This window comes from Channa argus, chromosome 11 (genome assembly GCF_033026475.1).
Source record: "Channa argus isolate prfri chromosome 11, Channa argus male v1.0, whole genome shotgun sequence".
Classification (NCBI taxonomy): Eukaryota; Metazoa; Chordata; class Actinopteri; order Anabantiformes; family Channidae; genus Channa; species Channa argus.
The window spans coordinates 22,391,848-22,415,975 of record NC_090207.1 but is presented as its reverse complement, the minus strand read 5'-3'; the positions used below and the strand labels follow the sequence as shown (position 1 = coordinate 22,415,975).

General features: G+C 40.6%; 1 protein-coding gene across 2 annotated transcripts; it reads right to left on the bottom strand.

The window, feature by feature from the left end:
- Positions 1 to 1,119: 1,119 nt before the first annotated feature.
- gnb1l (guanine nucleotide binding protein (G protein), beta polypeptide 1-like) lies at positions 1,120 to 24,128 on the bottom strand. 2 transcript variants are annotated; one of them, XM_067521311.1, is made up of 8 exons: positions 24,003 to 24,111; positions 18,404 to 18,510; positions 17,848 to 18,016; positions 17,441 to 17,566; positions 17,154 to 17,316; positions 14,076 to 14,168; positions 8,937 to 9,152; positions 1,120 to 3,533 (listed from the first exon to the last, which is right to left on the bottom strand). In XM_067521311.1, exons 3-8 carry the CDS (start codon positions 17,955 to 17,957, stop codon positions 3,255 to 3,257), a joined length of 987 nt encoding a protein of 328 aa, XP_067377412.1. In that variant the 5' UTR covers positions 17,958 to 18,016; positions 18,404 to 18,510; positions 24,003 to 24,111; the 3' UTR covers positions 1,120 to 3,254. The 2 variants fall into 2 exon arrangements, with proteins under 2 accessions (XP_067377412.1, XP_067377411.1); XM_067521310.1 differs by lacking the exon at positions 18,404 to 18,510 and having other exon boundaries at positions 24,003 to 24,128.

The following is a 24,128-nucleotide window of genomic DNA, read 5'->3' as shown; positions in this document are numbered from 1 at the left end:
GGTTCAACAGCCCCAGGCTATTTGTTTTAATACATTATTGTGATAAATCAATAATTTTAAACATATGAAAAGATCAACCTGCTTCATACCAATTATGTTGCAGAGTAGTTTATGTGCCCAGACTCAGTCTCAAGAAGACATGATGCCAAGGACTTGTCGTTGAAGAACAAAGAGGTAGAGAATGGATGATAATACAACCCGGGGCATCATATGACACCCAGCTGCATCTGGAACATCTGTTGTGACAGGTCCATCAGGTTTTCCATGCGTTCACTTCACCACTATGTACATTTCTGCTGCCAAGCCTTGCCTTCATGCATCTGGGGACAGTTAAGCTGTTAAAAAAAAGCCAGGTAAACCCACCAGAGTCATCAACCTAAATAAAATGTTTTACATCCCAAACCTTGGCCTCTCAACCAATACAAAACGTGAGGTTTACAGTTTGCATGAGGTTACTGATGGACATTTTATGTGGAACATCCAAACATATCATAATCACTTGGCGAGAGGCTTGATACATTTGTATTAATTCACGTTTGAAAAAATAAATAAGCCTGGAGGTGAAACATTGGTTTTGGCTCGGACAGAAAGGGATTATTTTCTTATGATTATTCTTTTTCACCATTGTTTCCTAAATAATCAGGCTCAGTGTGACATCTTGGTCGTAACATAATCCATGAATCCACCCAAAGGCTCAGGGTTTGACAGCATCACCCATAGGTATACTCGCACACCATTATATCCCAAAGGATTATGTCCTATCCTAGAGCCAGGCTGACCTTTACCCTTTGAGGCTAAGGAAGACACACGTTAGGTGATAAGTAAAACACGGGGCCTATTGTGCAGACGGTCACCCTGTCCATTTATTGACTTCCTAAATGATCTATTATGAAGTGATTTACGAGTTACCACCAGCCACTTCTAAGACCGGTAGGTTGCTGACTGCCCCATTCAGAAGACATCTGCACCAATGGACACAGCATTTGATTTATCAGAGAATGGACGGAAGCGGGCCCACACCACCTCTAGTGTTTGTTCAAAGCCAACAGGAGAATTAGGAAGTTACTATGCATGCAAGATGTCACCAGTGGGGTCAGGGACAAAAGATATAGATGAAGCTTCGCAGTGAGCAAGGAAAACATGTAAAGTGCTTTATTTGTCATCATACATACAGGGTGTACAAAAGAAATTGCATCAGATGATCAGATGGAGGGTTAGTCCTGAGCCTAGCACCCAATTTTAGTGGTAGGGGAAGCCGGAGCACCCGGAGGAAACCTACACAAACACAGGGAGAACATGCAATCTCCACACAGAAAGGCCCTGTCTGGTCCAGGGATTGAACCCAAGACCTTCTTGCTGTGAGGAAAAAGTGCTAACCACCCCACTAAAACCAGGAAAAAAAGTAAAAATGATTTTTACCCACTGATCTGGGGGTTTTAGATTTGGGGAAAAGTTTCAAGTACAAAACCCTCATACAAGTAAGAAAACACAAAAAGCCTGCAGTTGCACACTTTTTCACGACAGTAGCATCACAGCTAGGCAGCTTGTCAAGTAAATGACCTCATCTTTCCTCTGTTTGCTAATGATCCAAAGTCATTATGCTAGTCTGGCTTTGATTTCTCAGGCCTTTCCTGTACTGCATGATGTGCTCCGCAACCTGGGGTCATCCCAGGAGACAAAGCCTTCATGAAGCAGAATGTCTAGAGTTTGAAGCCGTGGCCCTTAGCCTCACGGCACTGTGTTGTAACACATGAGCTCCCATGCTGCTCATTGACTCACACAGATATTATTAGAGACAGTGGACAGAAAAACAACACCTCTCAATTTTCCATGGGACTTCACAATACCTTTGGCTTTCTTCCTGACAAATGTGAGTTCTTTAAGAAAGACATAGAGGCATGTTTGGTATTACATGTAAGGGAAACACACATATTGATTAGTTATTTATTATTCTGTTAAAAAGGGGGATTTAAAGTTTTAAAGTTTTTTTACTTGTTAAGGGTTAGGGTCAGGGTTTTATGCAGAAATTCTTCTGCATAAAAGTATAGAAAGGATTTTTTGTTTTTTTTGTTTTTGGTAGTTTCAAAGATAAACATAGAAACAAAAATCAGCTCATGAACAAATAATGCTAACCAAGGAGGGCAATTGCAAATTTGCACCTTTACTAAATCAACATCTCTCTATTGTCGATTTCCCTTGCTGTGATTAACTTTGTTGGACAAATACTGCTCAGGTCAGACTGCAAGGCCTGTATGTTAAGACCTGCTAGGATAACAAAACAGGATTACATAGCTGCTCAGGTGCATTGTATACTGCAAATTCAAGTGCACTGGAGCAAATCTCCTATCAGAAAAGTCAACACAATCACAGCGCAACACAAAGCATCCCATCAGGCTTTAGCAAATAGTCTGCAGAAAGTCAACTACTGCCTAATTACCTTTTCAAAAGACAGAAGTTATTTCAACTTCCTTAATAGCAATAGAAACACTGTCTGTATGTACAACTCTGACAGGTTACATTTGAATGCAAAATTAAAATTACAGAATTATCTCTTGAGAAAACAAGGTTAGTGATCTGGAATGCAGTCTTCAATTTGTAGTACATTATACTCCTACTAAAAATAAATACATAGGAATCTTTCAAAAACCTAGTAGGGTATTTACTGCTGTTCAAACGGTATTTCGATAAGTCTCAAACATTTTTCAAACATCTGAGTCAAAACATTTTCCTTTTACCAGTTTCACAAGTTGCAGCTCCGTTTACTCTCCAGGTAGGTGAAAATTATCATAAATTTGGCCTTGCACTTTTGTAAAGCAAAAGCTAAATTTTACACTTTTATTTAGCGTGTGTGTGTGTGTGTGTGTATATATATATATATATATATATAGAGAGAGAGAGAGAGAGAGAAAATTAATAAAAAAAAAAAGAAATATTAATTAGTATCAGTATATATCAATTTAACTGATGGTAGTGGTTTGGCATACTGCGATTTACACCAAAAATTAAAAATAATTTTTAGCATGCAGAGGTTGGAATAATTGGCCAGCAGAGCTTTTGCAGATTCTGCAAAACCACCCAACAATTAATTAATTCTACCTTCAAAAGTCATCATGTACTAACTTTTGTCTTTGTCGCTCAAACAGTAACAGTAATAGTCAAGAGGCACGAGCATGTGCTCCTGCCACATTAAATAAGTACCAACGAGAGCAAAATTTTATTAAGAAAATCTGTGTGTCTTCCCAGTGCTTGAAGGCTCAGTTAGTGCTCGCCGCCTCATTGTATATTGACCACAGGCTGATCCTTTGGTCCTTGGATCCAGCAGCCAGCAGTCTCTGTCTAGGGTCCTGGTGGTCAGAGAAGGCCACACTTAGCACCATGTCAGTGTGGTACTGAAGCACTGCCAGCGGTTTCAGCTTCTTCCAGCCAAACACCCGCACGCGGTGATCCCAGCCTGCTGACGCCAGAAGCTTACCATCCTGCCTGATACACAGCTGGGAAACCCCAGGGTTGACCATCGTCACACAGTCTTGAAGCTGTAAAACCACCAAGAGGAAGACGATCTTACCAGGTGTTTGCAGGTAAGAGGCATGAATCAAATATACAGTGGACACATTTGTTTTTATATTACATAAGCAAAATTCATGCATATGCCGTACCTTACTGCAAGTAAGAGACAAAAATAATCAGAAACGAATTAGGTCAGTAAGTCAATTAATCACTACAGTCTAGGAAACTGAAGCCAATACAAACACTGACAGGGAGAGACTATCAGCTGATCTGATGACTGAGGTCCAATGTGAGGCTGAATGTCTGTTGAACCTGGCTGTAGACTCCTGGGACTCAATCATCAGCCATAAAACATTACAGCACGAGGATTGCGAACAAATCTCTCTGCGTGTCACTATTTAGTTTGGAGGTAGGAGGCCTATTCCCGGAAGAGCGACGGAGCTTTGCGTTACCTTAGTCACAGTTTGCGAGACCATCTCGCTGAAATGCTTGTTTGCAGAGGCCTTGTTGCTTTAAGCACCTGATGAATTATATTTGCAATGAAAGGTCCGGTCAGCAAGAAAAGAGGCGCGATAAATACACCGCTGTAACATCTGCCTGCTAAAAATTAGCCACAGCTCCCTCTCCCTGTGATCTACAGTGTCCCAAAGACTGTATCAATCTCTCTAAAGGGGCAACATTGTGACATAATATAATGAATGGTGGTAATGGTGGTTATCTAAAGGGCCTACTGTGATGGGCATTCCTATGGAGCGAAACGTGCTCTTCCTGCACTCTAGGGATCTTTGCTGGTTCACTGGATGGGACACAAACATCTGGATATGGGAGCCGAAATCAAACTGGACAGCGTAAAATTGACTTCATAAGTGTTGTCTAAGGAGACTAATGACCTTGGATGAGAGGAGACAGTGGAGAATTTATCTACATGCTCCTGTTCCGGGCAGGAACCATCCATGAGCTGCATGTGGAAGATATAAGCCAGGTACTCATAGCCCAAGTGGATAAAGTGGAATGCAAGGGAGACAGAGAGCAGAGAGGAATGTCATTGATCAAAACAGAGCAAGAAAGTTAAGTTCAGAACAGGCGATGGTGTGATTTCATTCCTTTTTTTATTGTAAATCAAACCATCATCACTAGTTTCAATAGTACGAAACAGCATGTGGCTGGTTAGACCAAACAAGTCAAATACAAAGAATATGAAGAGATGAAAGATTGTTTTGAGGCTATTACCTCAAGAAGTTGGTATGCCCCATCTGGTTTGCATTAGGAGCCTGATAATGATGGGTTTAAGTGTCTGTTTTTGTTTGTTTTGCTTCCCTTAGTTTGTGTCAGGAAAAGGCATTTGTTTCATTAAAGGGTCAGTTGTAAGCAAAATGGCTAATGATGTAGTAATAGTCATTCAGCAGGGTTGGCCAGCTAATTGTTTTTACTTTCCATAGTCTGAGAAAGCCAGGGGAAAAAGTGGCGAGACAAGACCTTTGTGCCATAATTAATGATGCTTGTGTGCAGTTCCGCTGGTTGTTAAGCAGTCTTACACGTTACTCTGATTCAAAGTGGCAGTAGTGCTTGACATGAACAGCATTAAAAAGATTAGCTAAATAACCAATTAGCTGATCACCAACAATTTTAGACTTCGATCAATAATTTTAGTTATTTGTCTGTATGTGAAAATGTTTTTACTTTTTTTTTTAGGATGAGTGCAATTGTCATTTTAATTCCATGTTCTCCAGCCGCAGTGATATTGTTTATGTTGTGCTGATTGGTGGTTCAGTAGGGGTGAAGACTAAAGCTGATGTGCTGGCCTTCTGTTCATCATTGCATCAGAAAAGCTCAAGTAGAAAGACTAAGTATGTCATTAGACAAGAGAGTTCAATAATAGGTGGAACCAGGTGGCATAATCATAATTTCATTAAACTCACAGGTCAATAGCTTAACCAGTGCTCAGCCACAAGTTTTTTTCTTATCCTTTTTTTTTTGCTTTCTTTTTTTATGTCACTCTTGTTTTATATAATAAACAATGTCAAAAATGTTTGCATGTTATACATTAGTCACCCCCATGTGTTTGCTTCCTTGTTGATGTTCAAGATAAAGACGCTCGTCACTACAGTTAAACAAGTAAGTCACAATGGAAACACTGCTTGTTTAAGGTGCTGCGATTAACCACGTCTCAATCTGTAATGAAATCCTTTAGCTATAACTAAGGCGTTTTGGTTCATTTTACAGGATGCTCCATTTTTCCTATTGCTTTCTTACAAGCTCATCACAGACAAAATATGTCTTTTCAAAGGTTTCATCACTTTTTTTCTGAACACTCCTTCCTGGCCTTTGTTACAGCATGCAGATACACACACACAGTAGATTTGCTGTCTAAACACCAACTTTCTAAGCTGTCAGGGGGCTACCAGCTCTGCTGAGCAGCTGGTCCCACAGATCCAACATAAATTCACACTCTAGGATCCTCTTTTGTTTTTTTTTCCTGTCTCATCGACAAGAGCGTCCACTTGGCAGATGTCACTCAGGCCTTGCTCCACTTTTCTCCTCATCTTTTCTGTCAGTCTTGGCAGGGATTTTGGTGTTCACGCTGATCTACTGAAACGTCCCATCATCGCTCACTCACTTGAGCCAAGCGGCTGTGAGGCTTTTTGCAGGTATTTCTGACACACCTTGTCCCTGAATCACACTTGGCAGCAAAGAGATTACAGCCTTTTGTCACCTTGCCTGTCGGAGCATGGCTTCAGCTGACAGGATATGGATGTGTCAGACAGGTGAGCAGCCCCATTCAAAAAAGAGAGGGGAGTGTTGCTCAACAGAAAAAGCCATAATTGTTATGACAGCCAGCTCGAACATACATCAGTTCTATAGCAGACTGAGGTAGCGACAAATACGTCAGGACAGCTCAAATCAGTATTTGCTGATGGGTGCAATAATTTACAGAGGACACCATGCAGGTGATTAATGAGGATGCACAGTTGGTGTATCTATACACTGTAATAAAGATGAGAAGCAGGAGTTACACCTGCAGAGAACTGTCATCAGTGTCAGAAATGGCTTGCTGTCAGCCATGGTTGATTTATGTAGCAAATCTTCTTCTGTCCATACCTGCTTCCTTTTTCTCCAGTCCACGACCTTTGTCTTTTTCTTATTCCTAGGCCAACACGTCACTGCACTTGTCAATACAGTCTAGTAGCCACCTAAATATATGTCCATTTTGCTTAACAGCTCGTAAACACTAGCACCCACACTTTCATTGTCTCACCTTGACACTTTCCCAGAAACACACAGTAGAAGGAAAGGGGGAAAAAAAGAGCTCAAGATGATGCCTCATTACTACGAGAAGATATCAGGCCAGCCAGGTCAAACAGCAGATAAAAGGCCTCAGGGAGCCATGTGTAATACATTAACCTCTATTCCTAAGGCTATCTGTCTTTATCTGGCCTTGATAAGCTCACTTCACAGCCCTTCAGCTTCACTAAATCATAACTGCACTGTGTTGTGTCATATTCAGTTTCCCTTCCATTTCACAAAAAGAATCTGTCTTACCAGCCAGTGGACTGTATCGCAGGGGTAATCTGTGGGAAGTGGGATGCTGTGGCACTTATAGCCTCCTCAGTCTTTATTGCAGCCTCCCACTGTGAACTACTGTTCCCTTAACTGCAGATGTGTTTTTTGTTTTGTTAAGGGGCCTCCGAGGTTTTGATATTTTTATTACCTCTCACGGGTCGTCCGTCAGGACCCGTAGCCCGAGTCCACCACCCGGCAGGTCCCCCCACCCGCTTACAGCTGCCACACAAAAATACTTTTGTGGGAAGAACTGAGAATAACTGTCTGGACGTCACACTGAGCTGCACTTCAGGATAATTTAAAAGCCCCTTTTGGATTTTTTTCCCTCTCCTTGTGCTTTTATCCTGTCACCCTCATCCTGAATTACATGCTGAATCAATATTTTGTTGCTTGAGCAAAATAAACCAAATAACTGATCTCCTCCTGTTTTAGTATATTGAATCAAATCCTTCCTAGTGTTTTCCTAGATGCCTTTTCAGGGCGAATAAAAGATGGGGTTTTGCAAATATTTCTAATTCAAGCGTTCATTTGTAAAAAGTCTTGGAAAGAATAATACCTTCACTGTGCAGGAGTGTACTATATCAGCTTCAGATTCCTCTTGGCTCTGATTAATGGGGGCTGGCTGAAAAATGGAAGCATTCCCCTTTGCTCATGAAATCAGGAGAAAATACAGATTCAAATGAGGCATTAAGAAGCTGAAGCGCTGGCTGTATGTAAAATAACTTATGGTACAAGTTGGTGTGATCTCTTTTAGTGAACTCACAAGATAAGCCGAAAGGACAAAAAATTTAAAAAAATAATAATCTAGACCTATTGTGTGACTATGTGTCAATGTGTATGTGTGTGGTTAGACTCTGAAGTGACAGCCCTTGGCCTCTGATCCCGCCAATGCTGTGTAACCAGCAGCTGATTTATGGCCCCCCCTGGAGCCCTGCTGAGCCTCTTCCTCTTTGGCCCTGATGTTTTCCAAAAGAGCCCAGAGAAAGGCAACACTCCTCTCCTCCCATATTCACTATGAGCTTGTTTTAATAGACTCTTTTATGGTTTTTAGCTAACTTTCTTATGCAACCATTAGTTAGCAGGATTAGACTTCAGGACCAGAAACACGGAGCTACTTCTGTGTAACATTATCATGAATAGTCAAACAGGGACACTTCAACAGTTTCCCTTTCCCTTCAACAGTTTGTAGAAAGACTACTAAAACTATAATAACTACAATTAATTTGAAAACGATGTCATTATGATTTGGATAAAACACAGCCTTAGCTATAAAACTGGAACCCTAATTGTTGCAACTGACAACAAGACCAAAAAAGTCTAAACTGTTAGCTTAAGTAAAGAATAAACAATTCATAAAGCTAAATGAAAGGAGTAGAGAAAAAAAAAAAAAATTATATATATATGTCAATTTATATTTATATATATTTATGTGTGTGTAAAATCAATGTATAAACATGTTAAAAGTACTAGAGAAAATTCGGTTACTGAACTACAAATAACAGAGAAATGGTTGAAATATTAAATTAATCATAAATGTCCTTAATGTCCAGCTTTGGACAGTCCAAGGACTTGGACGAACAGACCAAAGCATTGACTCTTCAAAAACACTGTCACTGTATCCATTAAATACTGGGTTTCTACTGGAATTCTCATTCACTTGTTAGCATATTGCACTGTGTATTAGCAACTTTCCTATTTAATATTGTTAAATAACAATCAGTTAAACATTCATTTAAATAAAAATATTTGGAACAAGATGGGCAGTCTCCCTGAAGAAGTACTTCAGTTCATCTGACAGGGGATTTATAAGACTAAAATGGTTGCAAACAATTAACCAAGAGGCTACTTTCAGCCTGTCCTCTGCTGACCTGCAGGTTGTTCTGTCTGTCCATCATCCAGGAGTTGAGCTTCTTCTCAGAGGAGCCTGATATACCCCTCAGATGCTTGGTGTCCCAGGCGAGGCACATGACAGGTTCAGGGTGGACTTTGGCTTGACTCAGCTTGGACCTCTGGTTTACATCCCACAGCAATACAGAACCATCCTCATATCCAGCCAAGAGGAGAGGTCCACGACCTGAGTCTGGCTAGAAGTAAGAGGGGACAACAAGTGAGAGAAGGTGAGACAGCAAAATAGGAAGCGACACGAAGAGCAGTGTGAGTAAAAACCACAAAAACCGCTGCTTTGTGCTAGAAGCTGAGCGGAGCAGAGGTTATCATCCTGGAAGCTCCCGCTGACACTTGGAGACATGCTGTGGGCTCCATTCGTCAGCCCTCTGCTCTCTCTTTCCAGCACTCCATTACACCACTCCTCAATTTGCTCCTCATCTATATTTCTGAGCCCCAGACCTCATTTTAACTTAGATTTTTTTGTGTGCTCTAATACATTATCTATTGTTCTGATATTTTTTTTCCATTTTTCTTCTTAAAAAAAAATAAAGAAAAATATAATTATATTCTATCACAGCTACTAAGGCACAAGTTATTTTCATTAGTGATTATTCTAACCATTTTTAATTTGTTTGGTCACCTGTCCTAACCCTTCAGAAATAATTTTGCTATCATCAATAAACCTCGAAACCTCACATTGGTAAATCTTTTAAATAACATGAAATGAAGACAGGCACAAATGGGCAGACGACAATAAAAAGCTGACGTGTATAAAAAAAAAAAAAAAGAAGAAAGAAAATAGGGGTTTTATATAGCTCTACAATGTTGGTGTGACAAAGATGGACTGAAGAGTGTGTACAAATGAAGGAAACAGAAGAAGGGAGGCAAGGCTGTTTGATCAAACCTCCATCCTGCTGCTGCCAAAATTCTACAATTCTTCTGCATACCATGACTCGTGCTATCTATAACATACTCCTTTACATCCACATATGCCTGGAGCAGTCTCCAAAACAATCATTCAAGCTTTAAAGTTGGGACACTGACCCGTTGAGCTACACAATGCATTTTGAAAGACCCGTGAATACACTGCACAGATATAATCTTTGTACATAGCACATATGCCTGAGCCTTGGCTTTAAACTACCATCATGCCCCCAGCAACAGCACTGTGCCCTGCTGAATTTAGTAGGGAAAGAAATTTTTTCCATATGTGAGAGGGGGCCATGTCTGCCATTTTTCATCTAGCTTCAGTCCTCTTCTCACTTAGCGCTCTATACTTCTCTTCTTCCAGCTTTAAACAAATTATAGACACAGTCATGTATTCCTTCCAAACACATCAGCGAGGACGAACACTAAGGGATTATGAAAACAAATAAAAACAAGTGAAAATCAGTGGCCCCTGCTTGCAGGCAGGGCTCAGGCTAAACGTTCCAGGCTTGGGGCCCACTGTTTCACTTAAGTGTAGGACCTCCTTGATAGATGATGTCATGGGTCGGAGGTTGGGGAACCCTGGGTAGACACCTAATTCATTATATCCTCCACAGGCCCTTCTACAAGAGGGCTCTCTGTTGGAGTGGGCTGGGGCTCTGGGAGGAGATTCATCACCATACAGGCACTGGAAAGACAGAAGGATGGAAGGTGGTTGAAGAGGCAGCACTGAAGCTCGGGCAGCTCTGGACTGGCTTAACCTGTTAATACTGATATGACCTTACAGTATGCCACTTTTTCAAAGTTAAATTAATAGAACGCTGGAACAAAGGGACAACAATTGCATGTTAACAAATAATTGAATGGTTTCAGGTATTGTAATTTTGTCATATTGTTAAGATATTTCACATTTTAGATTTTTAACAACTTCCATTTGAAGCATTTCAAGCTTCTATGGTAAAAACCTGTCTGTTTGATATGTGTCATCACTTTTGGAAAAGTCTCTGTGTAGCTAAGGGGAAAAAAGAAAAAGATGTAACCTATGGAAGCACTAATACAAAATCTAACAGAGACAACAACATAATTGCTAAATTATACATGAATGTTTATCCCTCTTTTTCTTTCTGACGGAATACAAACGCACACAGAATGTCGCAGTTGCCACAGTTGTGATGTTAGGATTTTACATTTTTTATTTGTCCTTTTGGCTGATCCTGTGAGTTTAAGATCGTCACAGTGGATCATTTGTCATTTGTCCGCATGTTGATTTGGCACAGTTTTTACGCCGGCTGCCCTTCCTGATGCAACCCTCACCATTTTCTACCGGGCTGTGGATGGGGATGGGGTGTTAGGGGTTCTGTGTCTTGCTCAGAGACACAGAATGGGGGGCAAACCTCCAACCCTATGGTTAGTAGTCGGCCACTCTACCAACTGAGCCCTATTGTAGTTGTGAGTTGACTAACAATAATCTTTCTACATGTCATATGTATGATTTGTTTTATTTATATAATAACAAAGGCAGTAGAGAGAATCACAATTTGTGATTAGTGTCAATTTAAATTGCTTCTTTATTCTGATTCCTAATTACAAAGAAATTGACAATCACAATTTTGTCAGAATGTATCTAGTTAGACAATAAATTTATCTATATATCAATTAGTGGACAGCTGCTTTCAGTTAGGATCTAATTTCCTGACATATTTGTTGACAAAACTATTTTCCTAATCCCTCAATTTCCCCATTTCTGATTCAATTTCTAAGTCAGACAGAACATTTTTTACACAGTTATTCTTTCTAGACTACCTTTGTTAAATATACTAGTGCTGGGCTAAAATGAAATCAACATTTTATTAGCTTTTAAGTATTTACAAAATGCATTATCAGATATTAAAAGAGAAAAGAGCACCAGGGTGACCCTTGTTGGCTTGTCCGGCCACACCTGGTGGGGCGGGAATCAAACCCGCTGCCTTCTGCATCCCAACCCAATGCTCTACCACTGATATACCAGGCCTCCTATGTATATGAGTTAAAAGTATGTGTCTTTTTTTTTTCAATTTCTATAGTGAATTTCAACATCTAGCCTTGTTCATGGCTGGAACATTTACAGTTTTCAGTGTTTATCGGTAAGTTCTGTCCCTCATTCAAGTTCTGTCAAATAAACTAATACAGCAAAAAGCAAAAATAAATAAAATCAAAGTGTACTGTATATTCAACACACACGTCTATGTATGTATTTCTGAATGACCTAATGTCCAACGTCTTGTTTACTGATGTGGCTGCCACAGGCCCCAGGCAGGCAACGCTTCAACATAAGGAACCAATCGTTTCCTCCAGTTTTTGTCCCAGTCCGCCATGATGTCATGGCCACGAGGCAGCAAGGTGATGAGCTGAGAGTGATGGATATCTGTATAGGAACATTTCCTTTTTTCCAGCCAGCCCCTGTTCACATTAAAATCCTTGCACATAATATATCAATACTGTCCCCTTAGCCAAATACTGCATCCCCCCCTCAAACCCACATGTGGAGGCACTTTCGTCCTTCTCGCCTGGAGTATTCTCCGCTCCATAGCCTATCAGATCCAAAGAAATCAGATAGTGTGCTCTGTCACCTTTGAGACATATTGTAGCTCAGCATATGGCTTAAAGCGTGGGTGGGATTTTGCTAAAGTGAATTGGAATTGAGTAGAAAATGAAGTTTTACAATGTGTTTAATCTCTTTCATAAACTCCAGCAGAGAGGGTTTATAGGCCCACAATAAACCTGCTGTTGAATCTGTCTAGAAAATAATGGAGGGTAATCACTTCTCATCTCAACAGGGGGAATAAAAGAGGGAGTAATGTTGAGAGGCAAGACACAGAGAAGAGATGATTGTCAGTAGCTTCTTTCTGGAGTGTGTGTAATAGAGAGAGACAAGGTAGGGAGAGAGGTTGACGGTGTCAGCTGCTGCCTCCCCCTGTGTGGAGTTAAAGAAACAGTGGGGTAGCATATGAAAATCTGATGTGAAACACAAGATGAGCTTTTTTCTCATGACTGACAGACAACATATGAGGGTAGAGTTCCCAACCTGCATGTGTGTGTACATGTGTGTGACTGAAAGAGGATTTACCCACTGGGTTTTCGGCCTTCCCCACTTCTTGGACTGCTTGAGTTGCTCAGTCAGTGTAACAAATGAACATGCCTTGACTTTGAAAGAAATCAGCCTGAAATGATTTAGAATCACCTGGGCCCTTCGGCTTTGAAGTCTGACAGCTGCCTGTGCTGTATTACATGATATTATATAATTTCTAATGATATAATTGATCATTATGTTTCCTGGCACTCAACAGTGCACCAGTATTGGTTAATAAATCAGATGATGAAAGGTGGGTGTAACAGTAAAATCAAAGGGAAAGAAAGAAAAACACAAACACAACATCAGTTCGCAAAGTGAGATTGTAACTCTCTAGACTCCTGTCTACGTGTCTCTACAATTATATCACAAATATAATGTCACCTTTACAGCTTTTGTATTTGGCTTATGCGACCTAAGCAACTCTAACTGCTATTACAGGAATACAGGACTAAATGTGCACAGGCCAGCAACACAGCTCCCTTTGGCTTTCAAATAATACCCGGTGATGATTACGTTGCCTAAAAACTGCACAGCCTGTAAGATTTGCATAAAAACCACCCCTCCCAAAAGACCTAAACCCACATCTAATAATTAGCCATAAAAATAATTACAGGGTCTCCTTAATGGCTGGAAAATAAAACTCTCAGCAGCATATACAAAACAGAACGCAAAAACATTGTTCGACTCAAACTAGATGGAGAGCTGCAGGCTGATATACGGCTGTAAACCCTCTGCCTTACAAATGTCTAATTACAGTGTTGGGTCTTGCTGCCAGCTGAGAAAAAGCACTTGGAAAAATAGCCCGGAACATGTTGATGGGCTGTAAATCATGTGCCACATCTCAAATGTGCTTTTTTGGTGCACTTTCTGTTACTCAATCTTGTTATGACCTGCTGGCAAATCAGAGTATCGCAGGTAATTATTAAAAATAATTTAGACAGAGAGAAGGACAGGACTGTTCTGCTTTTGATGGTGACTGCCAAGGTGAATTCACTATACAATGATTCTGTAAATCTATTAAGGAAAAAACCTATGCAACACTGTTTAATAAAAAGACACATTTAAACTGCCTGTTGCTTACCTGCCATAGTTTTATACACATGACCATCCCCAGCTTAGCATCTGGTGCCAGGGTACAGACTGGGGTCTTACTGGGCAGCTGAATGATTTTGATCTGCAGAGAACAAATGACAAGTACATCTTATAACTCACTAGAAATGGCTGGACCCGTTTGCATGCTAGCAGCTTTATGAGGCTATTTTAAAAGCAGCACCCTGAGCTAGACCTAACATCTGAATGCTAACGTGCTTTAGTTAACACATATCACACTATGATTTCTGCTCCCTTCTATAACTGTATTTACATGCACTTGGTTACTGCATGCAACCTGGTTACTGGAAATCTGCGTATACATATACAAAAGTAACTAGATTTATCCTCCACCTCAGACTTATTTTGGATGCCTGAAAATTTTAACCGTATAGGTGACAGCAAATGCTGCTTTCTTTCTTTCTTTTGGGTGTTCATGCTGATACACAGTGATTAGACAGGGACTAAGAAAGGCTAAGAAAGATATACACAGCTGATTCATAGCATGAGCTGTCTCCGCATGTCACTGCTCTTTTGGAGAAAGCTGATTAGAAAACTGGTTATGCATATACATTGCAAGGGAACCCAGTGTTCTTTGGTAGAAATCTACCTGAAGATATTGGATTTCTATATTCCCCTACACCGATTTCGGAAACTATCTTTTCCGTTAACATCACAGTTAGTAATTTAGCTTTCCCGAGAAAGCCGACTACAACCTGGCATTTAAATGCACTTTATGAGTTAACATGCATTTAAATGCACTTTATGAGTCAATATGTTAAATATGTAAAGAGAATTGAAAAGTATTTTCCAAGTAAGTCAAATAAGAAATCTGAATCTGCTAAACCTGCCACCGTGTTTCAGGACCAGGAATAGAGTGCCTCCAACCATCAGTAGAGTACATTACAACCATCAGCACAGAGCAGCCGCCCCACTGTCTATAATAAATCCTGCTAAAGCCTGACCCTGTGACATGAATGGTGTTTTCCTGCACTCTCTGGCACTGATTCTGATAGAATACACAGCCTAATGAAGCCAGTGATAAAGTGCGTGCCTGTGTGTGTGTGTGTGTGTGTGTGTGTGTGTGTGTGTGTGTGTCCATACCCACACCACTACCAAAACTTATTCCTTCAACTTCCTTAGTGCTGATGATCCACATATTCATCCTCATTAGGGCTCAAATTAAACAGCCCTTTAGGGGAGCAATCTGTATTTTAGCACTAGAATACATCTGTCCTGCATGCTTCTCTCTGCGTGCCTCACAAAAAGGGCCTTTGAGGACTTCTCTATGCCTCAGGTGATCATTGTTCTTGTGTGGCATCACACTGCCCATAAATAAAACACCCACACTATTAATTAATGTTTCTGCCATGGCAGCAAAAGGCTGGCAGGAATCTCAGTGTGAGCAGTAAACAGTAAAACCACCTAATATAATGCAAAAGGAAAAGGTTTTCTTAATTACATATCTAAATAGTGAGCTATCTGCATGTTTTTTACAGCAGTTGAGAAGTACCAGTAATGCTATTATGTAGGTTTTGTGGCAAGTGCACATGGATTTTTTTCTTGAGGGAATTAACTTATGTGAGTGTTCTATTTGTGGATACATGATAGGCATCTGCCTTGGCCAGTTACGTCTGAAGAATAGGGTGTGGAGACAAAACGACGAAATTGGCTGTCCCTGTTTTGGTGTACCTTTTATGGGTGTGTGTGGTGTATGTGGGATTCTGTCTGTCTGTCTGTATGTCTGTCTATTGGGACAATGGCATTATTGAGGTGCTGGGAGTCACAGGCGCCCTGATGCCTGGCCTGTTGGACTGGGGTTAGTAGAGGCACGTTTGACTGGATCAGGTGACTGTTCTGTCCCTTTCAAGTGTGGCTCCTCCAAAGTGGAGCAAGTAACATGAATCTGGAGGCAATAAAAGATGACTGAATCCCTGGCTGCCCTTTCACCATCCTGCTTCACCTCTCAGATACTGGCTCCACAGAAACCCCTACAGACTTGTGGGTGTTGAGCATTAACCATGACTGTGATTCCATTCCAATGCACAATCTTATCAGGCTAGTACATTTTGTTTGCAAAACTTTGGAAAATTGAAAACGTTAACAGCCACCTTGACAAATAGTACAGCCCACTTTCATAAATGACTGAATCTGTGGCTGGGAATTATGTATGTGTTACTTTTCATTGATAGTTTATAAAAGGCATATTTAACCTTGCTTTCTTAGGCTCTCATGGGGCCTTTAGGTGCTGTAGAAAAAAAAAACATAAACTGAATAGTTTGATTCAAGCCACGGCCAAAATTAACTGACATTTACCAGTGACTAGTATTAGGTTCCTAAATTTGAAATGTGAATACTTACTTGTGACATGAAGGTTGGTTTGTTAATATGGCTGTTTAGATTGCTGTTTGACAGCTTCTGGCTGTAAACTGCACTCATCACTTTAACTCATGACACATCCAATGTCAATAGGCTAAAAATATTACCTTGGCCATCTGACTGAACATTTACAGAGCAAATCACCTGCAAAAGATAACTGCAGTGTGGTAAGAGGAAAAGATGACAGAACTTTGAAATAAGAGAACAATTCTTGCAGAGGGACTTTCAATTCTCCACTAATGTACTAAACAGAAATAAAAGCCACAAATATGTGCGAACACTTTAAGTCTGATGAGAAAACTGGAAACAGCAAGTCTGGTCAGGTTCATACAGGCTGACATTTTTTATAGTCAAGTACAGTACGTCTGTGTAACCTATTAACCATCCCACCTGCCAGTAAGTTCAGACATTACCTCCTGTCATACAACAACATGTGCTGGGGGATCCAATCCTCCAAATTAACATCAGGGAAGTGCACATGGAGGACTGGTTAATTTCACCTTATTATGATAAAGTAATAAAAATTGTATATTTCAAAAGATAAGCAGAAAAAGTTTCCTTTTAAAATTACACTTATCCCTAATCCAACATGCAATGGGTGAGAAGCAGGGTACAACCTGGACATGGTACATATATCACATTCACATTCACTCCTACACACAATTTACAGTTTCCAGCCGACATGTCTCACCTCCTCTGTGTGTTGTCCAGCAAAGGCCAGCAGGAAGGTCCCAGGACTCATTTCCAACAGGCTGCACTGAGAGAATCCAACACTGCCGGTCCACACAGAGTCCAGCACCTCACTACGACCTTCAGCTAGATCCCACAGACAGACTTGCATGTCTCGTCCCTGACTGCTCCACCAACAGAAAGAGAGACATTTTATATTGCAGTGCATGTTCAGAATTTTTTTTTGTAGAAAGCTACACATAGTAGGAAACATTGGAACGTTAAGATCAAAGCTGCGGTTATCCTGACCTGATGAGAGTTTCTCTTGAGTGGAGTGTGCTGACCCAGATGACCGAGCTACCAGAATGACCATCAATGATCTTCTCAGCTCTCCTGCTGTTCAGATTCCAGATATGGATGGCACCCTTCCCTGACCTGCAAACCCCACACAAGATGCTTTAGAGTGGCTGTTTATATCATTCATACTGTGTATAGGTGCCTAACATAGGCCGAAATCAAATTAACCAACTATAACTAATAAAAACCAAGATCATATTAAATCTGGTGTGTGGTGCATTACCAGGCCAGTTTGATGTTGCCCTTCATCTAATTCAGTTCCAGATGTAAATGGTTATTGGACAGACTATTATCCACTTATCAAATTAGGTAAAACAAACATGTATATGTGTGCATGTACACTGAGATGAATGACTAACCCAGAAAACAGGAGGGGAGTGTCCCCTCCATGGCACTTAAAATGAAGGGTGTTGAGGGGCCCACCAGCCCCCCTCAGGGTGTAGATGGGAGCCGGAGTGAGACGAGACATCCCTGGGTGATGCAATCAGAGTTTGAATGCAAAGAGGCCACAAACCCATGTCATGATGCCTAATAAAACAAGAGCAAAAGAAAAGTGAGCAAAGAGATGAGTTACTTGTGATAAAGAGCTGAACAGGCAAAAGCATTTTGAGTATTAGTCACAATTTGTCCCACAAATTTTGTTTTTTGCAGTAATTCAGTGCCATTTGTGTTTCTGCACACTGGACAGAGCGGCTTCATTTTGCCGCGAGGCCTTTCTCTTCCACACTGCAGAGAGTTGTGTTTAAGGCACGGTTCTTTCTGTTGTTGGTAGCTACAAACCCTGTGGCTCTCTCGCTCTCTCGCTATCGTTCTCATTCTATTCTACATGATAACACCTCTCTTACTCAATACGTCATAAATCACAACTTCTGACAGCTTAATTACAGTAAACAGACAGAGATTCAAGCTTCTCACTCCTTCTGTGATCAACAGCCGTTGTCCCAGAGGCAGTGGCAACAACTCAGACTTTTATGTCTTCTGTAGGCCGGGCAGCTGAGGAAACCCAACCAACCACAGGTATGCTGCAAGGAAATGATGTGTCAACATAAAAGTGCAGCACAATTGCATGTGAAGGATTGTCAGTGATCACTTCAGATAGCTAATCCATCAATTCATACATTTTCTAGACAGAGTTTTGATAAATAATAATAGTAGTAATATAATAATAAATAATATTAGTGAATTTATATGTCAAATATAAACAGATAAATCATATATAAAACACAAATACATAATTATCCGCAATAACATGGTCACAAATTGCAAATCCAAAATCCAAAAAAAGACCAGTATCAGAATCACTATACTACAACTTTGTCCGATATGAAGTAAAACACAGGACTACTGCTTGCCCAAGCCAGTTTTGGCTTAAAGGCACCCTTTGGAGTTTTTGGAGTTAAGGGGTCAGTGTCAGTTGGCTGTTAAACTTCACCACGGCACTTGTTGTAAAGCTCAGGGACTGCAACTTGAGAGAAATAGACGGAAGGGCAGCTGGTGTCGCATGTCCAGGGTGCAGATCATTTTGTGACATACCTCCTTGCTACCAATGTACATGTACAACATGTTTTTTGTTTTGTTTTTTTGTCAAGTAGCACATTATGGATTTGATTATTTCTTTATATTACAGCAATCTCAACTGTCTCTTTACTAGTCTAATATACATACATCGTTCTTTTTTCTGTGCTTCTTGAGGTGCAGATACAAATTTCTTGTGCTGCTGCACGATGTTGCAACTTTCGATTTTAATGTTTTACACAGGAGCTTTACCACAGTACCAATTATTGTTCTTTGAATTTCTGGCCAACAGTTCAGTATCAGTGACTGCAGTCCTGATTATTGTAAATAAATTAATTTAATTAATTATTAATTTAAGCATTAATCTCACTACACCTCTGTGACAAATGCAGCATTTAAACTCTGCTAGCATGCAGGTTCTTAGTCTTATTATAAGAATGTACATTTTTGTGTCTTGGGCTTGTGTACAAGCACATGCACATGCACAAATGATGTGAAAAGTATTCTTCCTCTTTCTCACTATTCTGCATATCAACAGGTCACTTCAATAATGCAGTAGCAGAAAAGGCACAAAGACAGGTAGCTAGTAAACATGCAAACTTGCAGATACAATGTTTTAAGTCTTTTAAAAAGCTGATTTGATTTACAGAATAGGAAATGTGGTTGTTGTAACACATTTAACGTCTTTTTTAGGCCTCTAAAGACTCTGAATATGACGCAAAATTTAATATTAAACTACTTCTATTCAAGAAACTTTACAAGACACCATTTTTCATTAAGCACTTTGGATAACTACATGTTGTGGTTAACAAGCACCACCTCACCTTCACCCCACTGCAGTTTTTCCCACATTCACAATCACCACCTTCTTGACTTTTCCTTAGCATAACCCCTGCTCCCTGCAATCAGCAGATGCTGAAAGTAGAGCCTGAGGCATTCAGGGGTAGCTCATTTTAGGAGGTTAGTGGTTAAATTGTCCATGTGAACCTGCACAGCGTAGAGACAGATCACTGACCAGCCTGCCTTATTAAGGACACTCCACTAAAGGACTTTCAAGGACACAGTCGATTCTTCAGGTTTACTATTAATTTACTGGTCCAAGGAGACACATGGCATTTTCCATTCTCACTATAAAAAAAACACGGCATTCCTCCAAATATGTAACATGACAAAAAAAAAAATTAACACAACAAATGGTTGTTTGCACAAGATACATTTCTCTGAACTAAAGCAACAAGAAACTGTCAGCCATTAACTCTATAAACTTTTTTTGTGTTGTATGTGAGGGTCTGTCAGTTAGGCTGCTCCTCCTACCAACGGGTGGGCAAGGCTGCATTCCTATGCCAAAGTTACATGCCGGTGAGAGAGTGTGACAGCGGGAGACACACCCTGATAACAGGTGGATTAGGCCTCCGTTTTTGTGCTCTTGCAGTAACCCTGCATGGAGCTGTGAGTCATGGACATAGCAGCCTGAAAATGTCTGTTTTCATTGTTTAAAGACCAGGGGTAGTAAAACTTTCCAATGCCAATCACAGTTCACTGTCATTAAAAGAAAACAGTTGGGGACACTGAGGGTGAAGTCACAGTGCAGGACAGGTCTCAAGATATGCAGAACAAAAACGCATCTGAAAGCTGAGCATACTGGCCACTTTTCACTGCCCCTACTTCCTCAGTGGGCTGTTCCTTCTGTTTTTCAGGCATCAGCATTTTCCAGTCACTGAACTGCCCCCAACAATGGCTCTGTTGTGGTGGCTGCAAGTGAGTCACCCACAAACCCAAATACAAACATGCAGGTAGCTCAGGAAGGGAGAAAGAGATACTGTAAACAAACAAGAGGGTGCCACTCAAATCTATTTGCGAAGAGCCCTAAATTGTCCTCTGCTAACAGAGAGAGGCAGCCAGGCAAACAATCAAGCCTGTCACATATCGAGTAAATTTAAAGATGACTTACTGGAGTAGCATCTGTATGTTGCTGGGAAAGATACAATCCACTGGTCAAATTTCTCTTTATTAGTTCTCTTCACCCAGCGGTTATAATGAACATGTTAAAGTGACTGAGGAACAGATAACAAATACTCAACAGATCACCAAACTGTCTCATTGAACATGTCCACAGGAGAAAACTCAGAATTTAAGGACAAGGCAACTAGCTAGCCCTAATTAAACCTGTGTGTCATGAATGAGCCATGAAAAATCAGACTGACTGATTAATATACTTGATATGAGAACCAGTGGGAAGAGGCAGGAGAAGAGGATTGAGGCTCCTGTTGGCCCTGTAACAGATAAGACAGCTCTGAGTAATCTGACTCTAAGTCCATGGATAAAGGCAGTTTGTCTCTTCTTGGGCTGTCTGTCCACACCTACTGGGTAATTAGGCCTAATTATGAGAGAAAGGTCTGCTTCCCCTTCATGTTATTAAATAAGAGCCAGCCTCGCTCGCCAAGCATCTCTCAACACCAGCAAGGGGCTGGCGACCTTCAGATCAAACGCAGCCACTATCTGTGCCCCCTCCCCACCACACCCCTTCCTCTACAACACCCGTTCCCCCTCTCAACATGGCTCCACATATGAGGGAGGGGGCAAAGAGGGCATTTGTTATAATACAGGGAATCAACTTTTTTGAGTAAAAAGGGGAGGGGGGCTGTTCACATTCTTCACTTGGCTCTTTAGTGCTGGTATCATGTGATCGGCGGCTACTCACCTGAGCTGCCCCCTCGTCAAATTCTGCCATTCATAAATAAGAGCAAGGAGGGAGGGATATACTGATCACAGAGGTTTATTATAGAAGCTTTATAATACTCCAGCTTCACAGGAGCCATTATGGAGGCATGGGATCCCAAGATCTCCTGCTGATATCAGCCTCATCAAATATGAGATTTGAGCTGCATGGTGAAAACTGAAAGTAGATTACATATAGCTCAGAAGCTGCATTGTAGATAGGCCTTCCAATGAAAACCCAGACTTATAACCTATCAGACCAATAGTATTTCTCTTCTTTTGCATGTTTGCCAACACATTTTTAAAAAGCCCTGAAATCCATACAATGCTGCTACATCATACTTCAGCTATTAGTCATTTTCTTTTTAGCACAGACAATGGTCTTATCTTCTGTTTCTATGCTTTTCAACATGTCGCCAAGGAGGCACTTCCACCTTGTTGACTGGTCAGTGGGTGGGTGGTGAGCTGGCTCTGTGACCATTATAGTCAGCCCTTGTGCTCTAACCCTCCCCCAAATAATACAGATCTTACTGAGGAGGAAACCAACGTGCCAAATGGAGAGCAAGGTCCATTATAAAAGTTCAGTTAAACAAACAACATGGGAAGTGGTGAGGAAGACACACGCCCTTTATTGTGTCTTGGTGGTGGTATCTGGCCTGGATAAACAGCCAAGCGCCCGATAGAGGCTGAAGTAAGACACAAGTGCACCAACACCCACTGTCAGTCACAGACCCAATGAGCGGGAAGAGATGGCATTGTTCGTGTGAATGGCGTAAATGCTAAGCGGCGGCCAACGCAGATAAGAGCTCAATGCCTTGTGGGTGTCACTGAGCCAGGACCTGATGGAGCACTGTGTCAGATGGTCCTGATTTAGTAGGTCCTGACTGTGGTCAACAGGTACAAGGAGCCTTATCTGTTTGAATTATCACCCATTTCCTCCATGAGTTCATTTACCTGAACACTAGAGGATAAAGGAACACAAGAGGGTTGACAGCACCAGTGTCATCATACGTCACCACACATTTTAGGTGCGATGGCCTTAGGGCATATGGGGATTTTGCAGTCCATACAGCAAAGACATGAAAACAAGTACATTCTATTGTGCTGTTATCATGAATAAGACAAAAACATGCAACAACATGCAAGACAAAAACCACAGGAAACAACAAGATGCTAACACGTTGTCAAACAGCATGGCCCCATGTTACAACTATCAGTCATCATCAGTAGTGTGATGAGTGACTGCATAAAGACTAAGTACTGAACGTTGAAAAGTCACTAACTAGGTAGGAAACAGTTTCCGGAGTTCAGGTTGAACCCTCACACAAAATTTAAATCTGGAACCAAACTATCACATCTGTCCCAACTGTTTGTTAGGGCATGATCATGGGACATATTGTGAACTGTATTTAGGAGGAGCATTATCAAGTTAACAACTAAAAAGCACTGACAGAAAGCATAAATCCCACTAATCCATTTATATATATATATATATATATATATATATATATATATATATATATATATATATATATATATATATATATATATATATATATATATATATAATATAAATTAATAGCCCATAAGAGATAATAAAAAACGTTCAGAAGTATTTAATCTCCATCTATTCTTTCAGCATCAACAGTAAGTGGAAAGTTGAAAATAATAAAGAAAGTAGCAGAAATGTTTTCAATGTTGATCTTTCTGTTGCCTGTTCCGTACTCATACAAACGACCGAAGAAAACCTCTACCGCTAAGTACATCCACCTCACAAACCAAACTTGATCAAAAAGGATGCAATTTGTGTTGCCTTAGTAAGTGGCAGATATGCTGCTGGAAGATGACTGCGGTTAGTTACAATTAAATAGTGAAATAGTTTTTATTTTGTAGTTTTGTTTGTTCTTATTTTACGATTAGTCGATTGTTAATTGCACAGTACTCACAAAAACAATAATAAAAAAGTTGTGCAGATGGATTCTTGCCGTTTAATGTCAACAATTTTGAATGGAGTTTGGTTTGCTCGTGTCTCACAGGTAATCTAGAAACGTTAACAGGACGATAACAAGTTCATTACCAAGGCAAATATCTACATGAAAACAACAAAAAACACTACAGTTTCGACATGTAAGCTTTAACATGACAGTTAGCAATAAGCTAACGCCTTAATTTCACAACAGATATCACAAACTACAACCCAGTACGATAATCATTGCGCGTTATAGTAAGTTCAAGAAAGTGACAATAATAACGTTGGCTTTAACAAAACTTGACAAAATACCATTTCACTGAGACACCGGTGCTTTGACAGTTGTCAGAAACTCTCATGCAGCTTCACAAGAAAAGGGAATTCAAAACATACATGCGCTGGACTCGAAGGACCTCCATTACGGTAGCGAAGGTGTCC

What these genes read in the sequence shown, in the direction of transcription:
- gnb1l (XM_067521310.1), bottom strand. Translation starts at nt 17,957, where the DNA reads ATGTCTCGTCTCACTCCGGCTCCCATCTACACCCTGAGGGGGGCTGGT. An exon ending in CTGGACAACACACAGAGGAG is followed by an intron (nt 14,169 to 17,153) that starts GTGAGACATGTC and finishes TGTTCTCTGCAG; the next exon opens with ATCAAAATCATTCAGCTGCC. An exon ending in TGTGTATAAAACTATGGCAG is followed by an intron (nt 9,153 to 14,075) that starts GTAAGCAACAGG and finishes TCTTACTTCTAG; the next exon opens with CCAGACTCAGGTCGTGGACC.